Source organism: Sorghum bicolor, chromosome 4 (assembly GCF_000003195.3).
Source record: "Sorghum bicolor cultivar BTx623 chromosome 4, Sorghum_bicolor_NCBIv3, whole genome shotgun sequence".
NCBI lineage: Eukaryota > Viridiplantae > Streptophyta > Magnoliopsida > Poales > Poaceae > Sorghum > Sorghum bicolor.
Window position 1 is genome coordinate 3,979,663 of NC_012873.2, and position 16,758 is coordinate 3,996,420.

Sequence of the window (16,758 nt, forward strand, 5' to 3'; positions counted from 1 at the left end):
TCACATGAACACCTAATCCACCACTTAGTACTCAATTGACTAGTACTAAACTGATGATGTTGATGCCTTGTGGGGCTGCTGAAGTCCACGAGCAGGCACACGCTGGAATTGTTGACGTATAGCGTATGGTTTATGAAGTCACTCCATGTTTCTTAAGGTGATCCATTGTGAATTCATCCCATGAATTTTAGTAAAATCAACCTATTTGTCGTGTATATACTAATTATTAGCTTATGAGGACTTTAACGATGATGAATCAACCTGTTCCATTCCATAAACCAAATAAAAATGTGGAGAGTGATTCGACAAGCCTACTTTAGAACTTGGAGCGCGAACGACAAACTCACAATAAGCATAACACAAAGTCTCTTGTATCAACTCTCCGGGCAGGCTGCATCTGCATGCACGCGACATGCTAAAATGGGAAAGGAGAGGATCTCCAGGATTAGGAGCTGCAAAATCGTGGTTGACCTTGAAACCACGGAGACATTCTTGGGGGCGACACGAGCACGACACGACTCAGACTCGCACCGGAGAGAGCGCGCGCATGGCGACCAGCATGCGTCCGTCGATTTAGGACAGGACGGCATCTTCCCAATCGCGCACCACCACCACCATTGCCGCCGAGCCCGGACCTTCGATTCCCCAGTTTAAGTGATAGCTGCTCCGGCCTTGACGCATTCTTCTTTGGCCGCGCCAAGGACCAACCGGAGGGGGCTTGCTCGCCGCACCTCCCCTCTCTCTCTCTCTCTCTCTCTCTCTCTCTCTCTCTCTCTCTCTCTCTCTCGCCGTCGAGCTGAGAGCGCCGTTCAAGATATCACTCGGACTGGTCCGTGACGGTCAGCGACTGGTTGCGTCGCCGCCGGAGCCGTGACCGGGCACAATAATGGCGGGAGCCGTGATCGTGCACCACCACACGAGGTACAAGACGTACCCCGGCGAGGTCACCGGCATCGTCTTCTTCTCCTGCCTCATCGCCTCCTTCGCCGGATGCATCTTCGGCTATGACATCGGCCTCACCTGTGAGTCAGCCACCGTAGAATAATCTCTTCTCCAGCTAGCTAGCAGGGGCTTAGTAGCTGTTGCTCTGACTGATCTGACGTTGTACGGTTGTTGTTGTTGTTGTTGTCACTGCCGCCGCCGCCGCCATCGCCGCCGTGGTGGTCGTGAAGCCGGGTTGACGTCGTCGGAGCCATACATGGTCAAGTTCTTCCCGTCCATCTACGAGGAGATGAAGAAGCAGGTGGTCGTCAACCAGTACTGCAAGTTCGACAGCCAGATGCTGACGCTGTTCTGCTCCTCCCTCTTCCTCTCCGCGACGGTGTGCGCCTTCTTCGCCGGCCCAATGACCCGTTCCTTCGGACGCAAGTGGACCCTGTTCTCCGCCGCGTCCGCGTACGTGGCCGGCGCTTGCATCGGCGGCGTGTCCGTGAACTTCCCCATGCTGCTCACCGGCCGGATTCTCGTCGGCGCCGGCGTCGGCATCTCCATTCAAGTAAACCTGCTTGTTCATGAGCTAGCTGCCGGCTGCCGGCTGCCGCTGCCGCTGCCGCTGATGGTCGCGCGTGTTGGCAGGCGGCTCCGCTGTACATCTCGGAGATGGCGCCGGCGCAGCAGCGCGGGATGCTCAACATCCTGTTCCAGCTGATGATCACGATTGGGATCCTGACGGCGAACATGACCAACTACCTGGGGTCCAAGGTCCCGGGCGGCTGGGGCTGGCGCATCGCCGTGGCGTTCGGCGCCATCCCGGCCGCCGTGATCGCGCTGGGCGCGCTGGCGATCCCGGACACCCCGACGTCGCTGATCGAGCGCGGCGACACGGCGACGGCGCGCAAGACGCTGCTCCAGATCCGCGGCGTCGGCGACGTCCGCGAGGAGTTCGACGACCTGTCGACGGCGAGCGAGGACGCCAAGGCCGTGGAGTGCCCGTGGCGGGAGCTCTTCTTCGGCGGCAAGTACAAGCCGCAGCTGACGTTCGCGCTGCTCATCCCTTTCTTCCAGCAGCTCACCGGCATCAACGTCATCATGTTCTACGCGCCGGTGCTCTTCAAGACCGTCGGGTTCAAGCAGAACGCCACCCTCGTGTCCTCCGTCATCACCGGCCTCGTCAACGTCTTCTCCACCTTCGTCTCCACCGTCACCGCCGACAAGGTCGGCCGCCGCGCGCTCTTCCTCCAAGGCGGCACCCAGATGATCATCTCACAGGTACATGTACGTTCATGGCCGCCATTGTTACTGATCCATCGAGCATGAGTGTCGATCGATATGATCTTCTTCTTCTTGGCGGCACGGCAGATCCTTGTGGGGACGTTCATCGGGCTGCAGTTCGGCATGAGCGGGACGGGGGACATCTCGGAGCAGTACGCCATGTGCATCGTGCTGTTCGTGTGCGTGTACGTGGCCGGCTTCGCGTGGTCGTGGGGTCCCATGGGGTGGCTGATCCCCAGCGAGATCTACCCGCTGGCCGTCCGGAACGCGGCGATGAGCATCACGGTGGCCGTCAACATGTTCTTCACGGCCTTCATCGGGCAGATCTTCCTCACGCTGCTCTGCCACCTCCGCTTCGGCCTCTTCTACTTCTTCGGCGCCTGGGTGCTGCTCATGACGCTCTTCATCGCCATGCTGCTCCCGGAGACCAAGAACGTGCCCATCGAGGAGATGGCCCACGTCTGGAAGAAGCACTGGTTCTGGCGCAAGTTCGTCATCGACACCAGCAATGACGCCCGCAGCGCCGAGATGAGGAAGAGGATAGCACTAGAGATGAGCTGATCGTCACCATCCATGTTCATGCATTCTCCATTCATTGCACATGCACTTCTTTTCTTTTCTTAGGCAGGCAGGTCAAGGAAATTACATTCCATGCATACACAACACAAGCGCCAAGTAAACTAAACCCAAGTCAATTAATTACACACCCTCAATAGCTAGGATGCAGAACATATATGAATGTTTGTTGTAGGTTGATCATAATCCTAGCATGTCTTGTAACTAGCAAGATGATCCGCGCAAATTGTAAGGATATCTAGATTTTTTTTTTCCATTCTAACATTTGAGGTTTTTCTTGATCGAGTAGTGCAGATAGTTTTGCTTATGTGTTTGAAGTAATTGTTCCCTCCTCCATATATTATCATTAAGCAAATTCTTTGCTTGAAACTATTATTGTCTCCCTCTACTCTTATTTTTTTCCCACTCCTATCTCATGGTTGTGCAATTTCCGCCAATGAAGGTAACCTTCTTTCCTAACCATTGTTCAACTCTCCTACAAATTATCTAGATCCTTGATCCCCTTGTAAATTTGAATTTGGATCATCTTGTACCTTCTCTTGCGGATCCATAGTAGCCTCCCCCCCCAAACATCGCCAAAATCATCTCACAGAGGAAAAGTCGAACGACATTCCTGCAAGCTTCTCACATAAGTGCATTGGCAAATCCATTGCTCAACTGCTTGTAGTATTTGAAAAATCAATATATTTTCATGATTTGGTCATAACCTCGACAATAAGAACTTGTTCATAGACTAGGTCACCAACATGAAAACCGTTCGATTTGTGTTGTGATCCTTGGTATTGACATTGTTTGGCTCACCTATTTTTTCCCTTTAGCGGTGGGGCTCAGGCCTCCACTTGGACTCACCCGTTAACAACTCACCGGGAACATTATAGCTCGCCCATCGAGGGTAGCACAACGTCACCCACCCCATCTCTTTGCGAAAGGACGTGTGACAGACGTTGGAAAAAGACGAGGAAGTCCCTGATCAACCCCTAGCCATGCGTGGGGGCTCGGGGGCTATCCGCGCGCCAAGGCCGAGGCCAAAGACTCGCGTACAGAACGTGATTCCTCGCCGTAGGTACCCCTCATACAAAACCAAAAAGCCCTTGAAGGTGTGACCCACCCCTCCAAGACCTCGGGGGCTACATTCAGCGGGTGTGCTCGCGTGCACCCACCGAAAGAAATACATAAGCCGAAATGAGCCTTGGCACTAGAAGAAATACCCTAAAAAACAAGAAAGCCTCTGCAGGACTAACCCAGTGTCCTCCATAGGCTCGGGTTGTCGGGTATCATCACTCAGGGTACCCAAAGCAAAGAGCTAGGATCCCATTCTCCCCTTTGTTATAGTGGGTTGGATGGGCTAAACAGTTATTCATCGCCTCACCTAAGAACCGATACAGGAGCCTCGGAAGATGACCAAATGATCTCTGCCTCGCCCGACCCCAGGGCTCGGGCACTTTTCTCATTGGTGCGCTCGAGACCTCCCATGACGTCACCTACTACAGGACCGCGGTACGGCAAGATGGGACACAAGTCAAATCCCCATGCCCACGCCACGCAGAGCAAGGCATGACGAGCACTATGCTATCCACTACCACTATACTACCTGCTCCCATCACTGTGCGTACGATCGAGCCCTGAAACGACGCTCAACGTCAATACAGGCTCCTGTAGCCACGCACCTGTCAGACTCCAGGGCATGGACCGTGGGAGTGGAGGCCTCAGGAGTCCAGCCAGGTCGGCACAGCTGCTACAGGTACAAACATCTCGTCCACAGGGTTGGTATGGCTCGACACGGAGGTCACAGGAGCATGCACGCCCATACGACGACTACAACCAACTACAGTGCAAGAGATGGAGAGCCACTCCACCATTGTACGACACCCTACCCCGTCCCAACCTCGGATAAAGCTATAACATTGTACCACGTACACATGTATCTAGTGCGTCCCCTTGTGAGCTATAAATGGAGGAGGCAGGGTCCCATTCGAGAAGAGAAACAACAAGCCACACACACACATAGACATTCACGGGAGAGCAAGAGCACACTGCCACCCGTGTTCACCTTCCACTCATGGTCACCCTTTCCGTCATTGTCATGATCTTCTCACATCTAAACTCACATTAATCTTCTATCCCCAGTGGAGCCGCCAAAATAAATGTGTTGACACCGAATTCAATCTCAGATCACAACGGGCAAGATCTGGAACAACCAAGGTCACATAGCTTTAGTACCAAACAAGTGTGTGCTTCATCCGTCCTAAAATAACTAAACATCTCATTTTTAAGAAACTAAACCTTTTGAAGTTTGATCAAATATACACACAAAACAAATACTAGGAAAATTTTGCTAAAAGATACCGTTTTTACGTGTAATAAGCTGATTCACACCACCAATTCTTAAATTTGTGCAGTACCACTATGAAATATACATCTTTATTGGTGGACTTAATAACCATTAAAAAATCCATTTAGCAAACATCAGGAGAGAGAGAAGGGGCATAAAATGTCTCTTTTACCCTCCTTTCTCCTTCCTCTTTTACCGGTGCCGTCTCCCCATGTCTTCCTCCTCTCTCCTTTCTCTCCAACAATAACTAGCGAACACATCAGTGTCCCCCATTAAGCATTTTCATCAAGGCGGCTATGCAAGATTCCACGTCCGTCCTAAAGGCGAAATCATCAGCTATGATGATGCTAGCAACCGTGTTACTAAAAAGTTTGGAACTCCAGGATGCAACTTTATTATTTGATAATCAACAGTTGGTCCATTTCTTAAATGGAGCCGACCTCTCCAACCCTCCTGATTGGAGAATAAAACCTTACACTCAAAGGATAAGTTCTCTCTTAGCAAACAAGCTCTTCTATTCGCAAGATTAGAAGATCCCAGAATCAAATGACAGATTTATTGGCTAGACATGCTCTTTCTGTTTTCCATGCCAATCATATTAATTTCTCAGGGGTTTGTACTAACCCTCAACATGTACAAGAATATCCAGTTCTTGTGGCATTCCCATATGTAACCATAAACTCTGTAACTAGTAAACACCTGTGGCGGAGTGCTTTGGAAAAAAAAAACTGCCTTGCCTTCAACTTGTAGCTGTTTGGTTGTGAGGTCCGTCAGGTTGTGCACTTGTGATTTGGCACTTGCACTTGTGAACTAGAAAAGGTTGAGATTTTTTTTGACAAGTAAAAGGTTGAGATTTGAGAATCTGCGGAGTATAAAACTATGAATTGTGTTCACCTATGTGGTAATATAATTACAAGCATGGTTCTAAGTATTTGTGACCGGTGCTCAACTATATATTGTTGATCATGAATCACATATGTACCGGTTTTAAGTATTTGTGATTGGTTTGTAAAGTACTTGCTCTATTTCAAATTATAAAATGTTTTGAATTTTCAAAAATACATTACTTTTACTATGTATTTAGACATAGTGTGTATCTAAGTGCATAACAAAAATTACGTATCTAGAAAAGCCAAAATGTTTTATAATTTACAATGAAGTGTTTGCGCTTGGTTTAATTTAATCACTCTTAAGACTATTGTACCAGCGGTCCAACTAGTTCTTAACATAACAGTAAACAAATGAACCAATGAAATGACACCGTTGCCCGTCAATGATCAGTATATTTTTTTGTCAGACCTAGTTATAGACGTAGACGCTCATATACACGAGCACGTACTTATCCCTATAAACACACGCACGCACACCTTACTCTTATGATCCTATTAACTATGGCCGACTAATAACCAGATGGGGTACAAAATTGTGAGAGCGATAGTACGACGGCTAGTTGTGTTCAGTATATAAAAGCGACCAGGGACCAGCACGTACGATTTTTTTTTTTGAAATATTTCGTGATTTGTGCATGTCATTCGTGCGTAGGACCATGTTAATCTTTTGTTCCAATTTTATTGGATGTCTTCGAAGAAACAGCCAAGTGGCTGCAGCTCAGCTTATAAGCTGGTGTTTGCTTGCTGGTGTTTGCTTCGTTCGCTAGCAGGTTTAGTACTAATCGCGGAGTCAGTCGCTCTCACTTCGGCTTCGGATTCTTTTGTTTGTGATAAATATTATCCAATTATAGACTAACTAGGATCAAAAGATTCGTCTCGCGATTTCCAGTTAAACTGTGTAATTAGTTTTTACTTTTGTCTATATTTAATGTTTCATGCATGTGCCGCAAGATTCGATGTGACGGGAAATCTTGAAAACTTTTTTCTTTTTGGGTGAACTAAACAAGCCCTTCCTCGCAGGCTTCAACGACGCCATGCTGGTGTGGTCTGTATGCTTTGGTGCGGCGGGCCTTGTTTAGTTAAAAAAACAAATTTGCAAAATTTTTCAGATTCTTTATCACATTTAGACACATACATAAAGTATTAAATATAAACGAAAATAAAACTAATTGTACAATTTGATCGAAATTGACAAGACGAATCTTTTGAGTCTAGTTAGTCTAAGATTGGATAATATTTATTAAATACAAACAAAAGTGGTATTATTCCTATTTTGCAAAAATTTTTGGAACTAAACAAAGCATCCATAGGAACGTGTATAGATCTTATAATTTTTTTGATATATCCCTATTTATATGTTTTTTTAATAAAAACTTTTAAAACCTTGATTCAACTTGTAAATTGATTCTGATTTATCACCTAAAACTTTTCTGGAGAGAATTTAAGTCTTTCTACGAGACAAATAGTTCCATAAAATAATTCTTGAAACAATCTGGACCTGAACATTTCTGAATCTGGATCCTTGCCAAATGCTCAAACGGGATCTAAACTTTTAGATTCGGCAATAAAAGTAAAACTACTAGTAATATATTTTTATGGAATCCTACACAGCTCCGGAACCCAAACGACCAAAAGAGCACTCACATCGGCCGCCCTCTCATCTCATCTCATCTCATCTGCCGACGGACACGGATGGAATCGATGGATGGATCATGGATGTAGCATGCGCAATACACGAGAGAAGCATCATTGATCGATCATCAGTTGGGTCCCCAGCACACGAGGTGGTAGGCCTTGCGCATCCTTGCCGCGTCCGCCGCCGCCGCCGACGGCGGCCGCGACGCCGGGGGCGTGGACACGGAGTCCGAGAGCGCGGCGGCCAGCGCGTGGATCCGTGGCGCGGCGGCGCCGTGGTAGAGCGAGCGCAGCGCGTAGTCCCAGCGGCACAGGCCCGCCTGGTCCTTGAGCGCCTCCACCGCGCCCATGCTCGCCGCCACCACCAGCGACGGCGCCTTCCCGCTCACCGCCGCCATCCCCGATTGCCGCTGCTGGGCTCTGCTCTGCTCGACCGGTTCTTGTTCGGTTCGTGTCGTGAATCGTGATCTCCGTGGGGGACTGGACTGGACAAGCGACGAGAGCGATCGAGGCGAGGAGGGAGTGGCAGGGAGGTTGGCCGTTTTTATACGCGGAAACCGGCGGAGAACCGGAGGCGGGTGGAGTGGAAAACAGGGAGCGCGTCGCCGGTTTTGGACCCGACGGGGAGGCTCACTCTGTTTCCAAGGAACCAGGGCGGTGGGCCAGTCATGGCATGGTGCACCAGGACACTCACAATGCAGATTCTATTATAGAGTCTAAATTTATTTATTACCTCGAACAATGTGGACTTGGAGTCTAAATAAGACTTGGAGTCTTATTTTTTCTATCTCTTTCTTCAATAAATACGATGCCACATCAGCAAAATATCATAAATAATATGTAATTAATTGTCTTGGACTCTGTGATAGAGTCTTGTATTGGGAGTGCCCTCATGCGCCTTTGCCAAAGCCGTTGCAGGCGGGGCCTCTTGGGGTCCGGCCGTTCCGACAGATTCGCTCCTCGGGTAGCAGACTCCGCCCAAATTTTCCCGCGTTATTAGTAATTTTCGGTGACTGACGCACGATGCTTCGTTATGTTCTGCGTGGAATATCGAATGCCACTGTGGGCTGTATGTTTAATGGGCCTTGTTGACCGTTTGTTGGACTATTTTTTTGACTGTTTTTTTGACTGTTTCTTTAAGAGCGGGCTAAGCTTTGTTTAGTTCACCCTAAAAACCAAAAAAGTTTCAAGATTCTCTGTCAAATCGAATCTTACCATACATGTATGGAGTATTAAATATAAATAAAAATAAAAACTAATTGCACAGTTTGTCTGTAAATCACGAGATAAATCTTTTGAACCTACTTAATCAATGATTAGATAATATTTGTCAAATAAAAACGAAATTGTTATAGTATCGAAATCCAAAAAAATTTTAGAACTAAACAAGGCTATTGAATGCCCACAGCAGCACGCGCACAGAATTCGGACTGACAGCCGAGGCTGCACCAACAAACAAAATTGCTGACATCATCATATAATCAATGGTTCCGTAACCTTTAAAATGTTATAATTAGCAAATCAAGTATCCAAATTAAATTCCAATTGCACCATTATATTTCTTATACTAAATGCTTCAAAATAAGATCTCACATGAATATATTTAAGTAAAGTTTTTTTAACGAACATTTATTTCATAAACATATGACATTTACTTTTATTATTAAATAAAGGTGATATTCTAGATTAAAAAAACAATATTCTGCCTTCACAAGAAAAATGTTTTTAATTTAGAAAAAAAACAGTATTCCATATCTAAGAGAAAAAATTATAGATTTAAATGATTGGTATTATAATATAAAAAAAAGAAAAAAATATAATTATATAATAAATATAATTATATAATAAATGTTTTTTTGAACTGTTTCTTTTGAAAGCGAGCTATACATTTTCTAAATGACTGCTATTGAATGAATTAGTTGATAATGGTTTTAGTGCTGAAAATTACATTTACCTCTACAGCGCACGTCGTTCTGAGACTGTTTCCAAATTAGACCTTTAACGTACTTTTTCTATGGCCGGTGCTGGTACATATTTATTCTCACCCATACTAATTAATTTTGGCTCGTGGCTTTACCATGCGCAGCTGGTGTGAGGAGATAGTGCAGCAACATATCCATGTTAGCTACGACACATACACATAATGGCTTTTAATGAAAAAAAGTCATAACTCCTAAACAAAATATCCTAATTAAATTTCGATTACACCATTTGATATCTTGTAATAAATCCTTCAAAACAAGATCTCACATGGATATATTTAGATAAAATTTTAATAATGAATAATTATCATATAAAGATAGAACATTTTTTATTGAGCTGAGACGATGTTTAAGGTTTAAAAAATAATGTTCCATCTTCATAATAAAATATTCTAAGAACCGTATTGGTATTATAAACATGGCGACGATGTTCCATCTTCGTTAAAAAATAATGTTCCATCTTCATAAGAGACGATGTTCCATCTTCGTTATAGTTAGCAAATCAAGTATCCAAATTAAATTCAGATTGTACTATTGGATTCCTTATACTAAATGCTTCAAAATAAGATCTCAACATGAATATATTCAGATAAAGTTTTATTAGCGAATATGTATTTCATAAAGATAGAATATTTTCTTTTATTATTGAATAAAGGTGGTGTTCTAGATTCATAAAACAATATTCCGCCTTCACAGAAAAATGTTTTAAATTTAGAAAAAACAATATTCCATATGAAAACACACTTAAATGATTGGTATTATAATACCGATAAATAAATAAAATAAAAATATAGAATTATATAATAAATAACATTACACAAGTAGAACATCATGTGTATAATATAACAAATGGAACATAGGAAAATACTACATAACATGTTATATAAATACTACATAACATGTTGTATGAATACTACATAATATGTTGTGAAAATACTTAAAGATAATCATACAGTATCTCATTCATCATGTGTATACCATATACAATGGAATATGGAAAAAAAATAAAAGGCAAACATCACATGTATGTTAAGTGAACATAACTAACTACATTACGGAACATCACTAAATATATTATAGAACATCACAAATACATTACATGAACATCACTCAGTACATCACAGAACACCATAGAACATTACTAAATACATTATAGAACATCATATATATATATACATATATATATATATATATATATATATATATATATATATATATATATTACCTGAACATCACTAAATATATCAAAAAAACATCACATGTATACTAAATGAACGTCACTAAATTCACTATCGAACATTAACATGAACATCACTAAATACATCATAGAACATCACTAAATACAATATAGAACATCATTAAATGCACTATAGAACATCACATATATATTACGTGAATATCACTATGTACATCATCATATATACTAAGTGAACATCACTAAATGAACCATCGAACATCACCAAATGCAATATAGAACATCGCCAAATACAATATAGAATATTGCATTATCAGATATATATTACACGAACATCAAAAAAAATCGTAGAACATCACAAAAATACCACACGAACATAAAAACAATATCATAGAACATTACATGTATAACACATGAACATCATAAAAAATCATAGAACATTACATATACTACATAAACATCATAAAAAACATCAAAGAACATGGCATTGTATACCACATGAACGTTGCAAAAAACATCATTTTACATCACATCTCATGAAATATAGAAAAGAAAAAAGTAAATATAAAAAATAATTAAGTAAGATAAAGTAGAAAAATAAAAAATCTATAAAAACATAAAGACAAAAAAGAAATAAATAAGAATAAATAAAACTAATTAATGATAGTAAATAAAAAATAAAATTAAAAATAATATGGAAAATTGAATGAAACAGAAACAAAAAATAATATCACTCGCTTCCTATGATATTAGTCCACTAAAAAATTAAACAACCACCATAGGATCAATATCAAGACGTTTGTAGCGTTTCAATCACATGCATGCATGTATTCCACAAAAAATAATCTAATAAACACCTTTATAACCAACACTAAATTAATGTGTTGCCAAAAGAAACAAAAAAAAAATAAAAAGATGAATGAAATAAAAAATGAAAAAAAGGAAAAAAATGAAGCACAAAAAGGAATAAAAAATAAAGAGGAAAAAATAAAAGAAAGATAAAAATATAAAATAACATAAAAGAAAAATAAAAAAAATTGAATCTATAAATATGAATTAGGGAAAAAGAAAAAGAAAAAACAAAATAAAGAAAAGAAAAAATACCAAGAAAAAACAAATAGGAAACAAAAAAAGAAAACTATACAACAACGGAAGGAAAATGAAAAGGTAAAGAAAAAGAAAATAAAATAAGAAAAAAGAAAAGGAAATAAATAATAAACATGTAATAAAGAAAAATTAAAAAATATCATATGGGTAAAATATACTACAAACATCACATGAATACTAAATGAACATCACTAAATACACCATAGAACATCACACAAAACATAATAGAACAACACAAGTATAATAAGTGAACATCACTAAAAAATCACTTTACAAAAAAAACACGTAATAGACAATATTCCGTCTTCATAGAAAAATATTTTAAATTTAGAAAAAACAATACTGCATATGAAAACTTACACACTCAAATGATTGGTATTATAATACCGATAAATAAATAAAATAAAAATATAAAATTATATAATAACTAACATTACACAAATAGAACATCATGTGTATAATATAACTAATGGAACATAGGAAAATACTACATAACATGTTGTATAAATACTACATAACATGTTGTATGAATACTACATAATATGTTGTGAAAATACTTAAAGATAATCATACAGTATCTCATTCATCATGTGTATACCATATACAATGGAATATGGAAAAATTAAAAGGCAAACATCACATGTATATTAAGTGAACATAACTAAATACATTACGAAACATCACTAAATATATTATAGAACATCACAAATACATTACATGAACATCACTCAGTACATCATAGAACACCATATGTATACTAAGTGAACATCACTAAATACACCATAGAACATTACTAAATACATTATAGAACATCATATATATATTACGTGAACATCACTAAATATATCACAAAAACATCACATGTATACTGAATGAACGTCACTAAATTCACTATTGAACATTAGTAAATACATTAAAAAACAATCGCATATATATTATATCAACATCACGAAATACATTATAAAACATAACACGTATATTACGCGAACATCATAAAAACACTATAGAACATCATATCTATACCATGAGAACATAAAAAAAATCAAAAAATATCACATATATAGCATGTGAACTTGTCTACTATATTATTTGAACATAATAAAACAATATAAAACATCATAAAAAATAAAAAGAAAAGAAAAATAAATAAAAAAGGTAAAAATATATAAAAATAACTAAAATAATGAAAATAATAATAAAACATAAAATAGAAAAAAAAACGAATGATGCACGACAATAAAAATAGAAAAATAAGGAAATATTAAAAAGTAAAAACGTGAATGAAAGAAAACATAATTAGACACATAACACAAAAAATAAATGATAAAAAAAAGAAAAGATTAATAACAAATAATGATTAAGAAATAAAACATGAATAAAAGAAAACATAATTAAAAAAAATAAAAGAAAAAACAAAATCAAAAGTAAAAATAAAATAATAGAACATCAGCACGTGAACATCAAAGAAAATAATAAAAATAAAAAAAAGATAAAATATACAAAATAAAGAATAATATAAAACAAAAAAGAAAAATAAAAATAAAAGCACAAAAATAGAAAAAGAACCAAATGGAATATAAAATGAAAAAAATAAAGAAAAAAGAAAAAAATTAAAGAAAAGAAACAAAGAAAGATTGAGAAATAAAACATGAATAAAAGAAAACATAATTAAAAAATAAAAGGAAAAACAAAATCAAAACAAAAAAATAATAAGAATAACAAAAAAGATAAAGATACAAAACAGAGAATAATATAAAACAAAAAAGGAAAATAAAAATAAAGCACAAAAAAGGATAGAAAAAAAGAACAGAACATAAAATGAAAAAAATAAAAAAAGAAAAGAAATTAAAGAAAAGAAAATATAGCAAGAAAAAGATAAAGATAAAAAACAAAAAAGAAGAAGAGAAAACTAACAGCAACGATCGGGAGGGAAAAAGAAAAGAAACATAATTAGAAAAAAAAAGAAGAAAAGAAAAGGAAAGAAAAAATGAAAAAGAATGAAATAAAAAGAAAACGAGTACTTACCTGGCAACCCGTCACGCACTCACGCGTGCGCGGGAATCATACGCCGGAATCATCGGACGGCGCCTCGGTCCGAACGTTCGGACCGGAAGATTACCGGTTGCAGGCTTGCAGCACGCCCTCACGGGGGAATGTCAGGCTGACAGGTGGGACCTACTGTTCACGATCGCGGACAGAGTTAAAAATTGGGATGCTTTGTTTAGTTCAATTTTTTTTTTTAAATTGTTCAGATTTTCCGTCACATCGAATCTTTACACGCATACATGGAGTATTAAATATAGACGAAAATAAAAAGTAATTGCATAATTTGGTCGGAATTGACGAGACGAATCTATTAAGCCTAGTTATTCCATAATTAGACAATATTTGTTAAATACAAACGAAAGTACTACAATGTCGATTTCCCAAAAAATTTTGAAACTATTATCCAATTTCTCAAATCTCTTCAACTAGGGCCGGCCTGGACAGCGAGAAGCACAGTAGGAGAAACCGGCCTGGTTAGAAGTTAGAACACTATTTTAACTACTCCCTTCATCCTAAATTATAAGTCATTCCAAAAATTTTGAAGAGTCAAAGTATTTTCACATTTGACCAAAATTATAGAGTGAAATACTAAGATTTGTAACGTAAAGTGAGTATACTATAAAAAATATAATTAAGGAAGAATCTAATGATGTTTAGTTGGTATCATAATAATAATAATTATTTTATCATATAAATTTGGTCAAACTATGAAAAATTTGACTCTTCAAGATTCTTGGAATGACTTACAATTTGGGATGGAGGGAGTATTTTTTATTATAAAAAAAACTAATAGGTTATGGCTATCTATGCAGGTCCGAGTATGCTCATGGAGTATTAATGTGCATTTAATGTGCATGGATTTTTGGCCTAAAAACATCTTGGTCGAAGAAAATATACAATAATGGTCTTATAGCCAAGCTAATGCTGTTGTGGAGGAGAGAAGAGAAGAGAGAGATGATAGCTTGGCTCTTATGTAAGCACCAAGCTGGGCACAGATGCATAGGTAGTGGTAGGCCTAAATAGTAAGTGTTGTGAGAAGAAATAGGAAAGAGAAACTATTATCTCTCTCCTCTCTTCTCTCCTCCACATCAGCATTAGCTTGACTGTAAGCCCATTATTGTACCTGCTCTAAGAACAGCTCCAGTGTAAAAGGTGAACCATGCTATCCACCAAGCAGACAGAATTTTAAATTTGACAGTCGTAGGTATGTACATAGATTTGTGGAGCTCATATATTACAATAAAGAAATTTTTTTGAGGAGCAGACATAGAGGCCTTGTTTGGTTGCTAATTTTTTTGCAACATAGACACTGTATTTGTTTGTATTTGACATAGATTAATTAGGTTTAAAAGATTCATCTCGCAAATTACGGCAAAATATGAAATTAGCTATTTTTTAATCTATATTTAACGCTTTATGTAAGTGCCGCAAGATTCAATATGATGAGAAATCCGAAAAATTTTCGCATGCTCCTCTAGCCTTGTTTAGCTCCTGAAAAATTTTAAATTTTTTTCATGAACTTAACAAGACCGGCCAGAGGGAGCATGCGCTAGGTTGCTTTGCATGGACAGTGCAACCGCGTTTGGTTGCGCCTGTTAAAATTTATCGCCCGTCAAATACAGCTATAGAGTAATTTACAAGACAAATCTTTTAAGTCTAATTAGTCTATAATTAGACACTAATTATTAAATAAAAATAAAAAATATTACAATACTTGTTAAACTTTAACAACCTCAATCAAACACCTTGGTGTGCAAAGTCTGATTTTGGCTTCTCCGTTTTGACGCCCCCATATCAATGGTTCGTTTAGCGTAGCTCACTGTTCGATTTTGGCTTTGTTTAGTTGCAAAAAAATTTTACAAAATGAATACCGTAGACTTTCGTTTGTATTTGATAAATATTATTTAATTATAGACAAATTAGGCTCAAAAGATTCGTCTCGCAAATTACAGATAAATTGTACAATTAATTATTTTTTAAATTTATATTTAATGATTTATGTGCTGCAAGATTTGATAGGACGAGAAATCTGAATAATTTAGCGTGATCATTTGAATAAGCGAACTACGCTCTCACACCCTTCAGTGCGACACCATGATAGATTTTCCTCATCACAAGCCTTATTATACTAACAAGACCGGCACTTCATTAATCAGGGAAGCTAAGAATGGGTATTTTCCACCAACAAGTCTCTAAACACACCAGGAGGAGAGGAAGGATGCAATGCACACAATTCAACCAAATTAGTTGCCATATACTTATTAGACAGGTGCTTCATCATCAATTGAGCCAAACAATGAGAGTATACTTATATGACCGGCGCTTCATCAATTGGGCCAACCAATGAGAGTACTATTAATAATTGAATAATTGTGAGGTTTAATTTGAGAGTAGACATAATATGGGCTCTAGAGGGTGCCATCAAAAGATTCCATAAGGACATGTTCGTTTGATCCAGAACTAGGGGGGTTAAGAGGGAATAAGGGAGATTAAATCTCCTACAAGTCAAAATATCCCTCAACTCCTTATGTTCCCTTGAATCACTTCAATTTCATAAACAACCAAACAAGGCCTAAGCGTTGGATGCTGGAGCATATGGTGCCGGGAAGCACCACCTTAATTAGCCCATATGCTTGTTTTTGCACATGGATACTACAAATAAAACATTTTTTACACCCATCTACTCTATTCTTATTCTTATTATGAGCTGAGGTAAAATTGGAAAGCTTTTTATAGCTTAGGCCAATATCATAGTTCAGACCATTAGTTTACACGCTAGAGAAA

At 38.9% G+C, this 16,758-nt stretch overlaps 2 protein-coding genes across 2 annotated transcripts; one reads left to right on the forward strand and one right to left on the reverse strand.

Annotated features, from left to right (window-relative positions):
- Window positions 95-3,159, forward strand: LOC8074669 (sugar carrier protein C). Its single transcript, XM_002451537.2, has 4 exons — window positions 95-1,022; window positions 1,173-1,495; window positions 1,576-2,208; window positions 2,299-3,159. The coding sequence occupies exons 1-4, from the start codon at window positions 887-889 to the stop codon at window positions 2,770-2,772; spliced, it is 1,566 nt and encodes a 521-aa protein (XP_002451582.1). The 5' UTR covers window positions 95-886; the 3' UTR covers window positions 2,773-3,159.
- LOC8074670 lies at window positions 7,458-8,210 on the reverse strand. Its single transcript, XM_002453298.2, has one exon. The coding sequence runs from the start codon at window positions 8,040-8,042 to the stop codon at window positions 7,770-7,772; it is 273 nt and encodes a 90-aa protein (XP_002453343.1). The 5' UTR covers window positions 8,043-8,210; the 3' UTR covers window positions 7,458-7,769.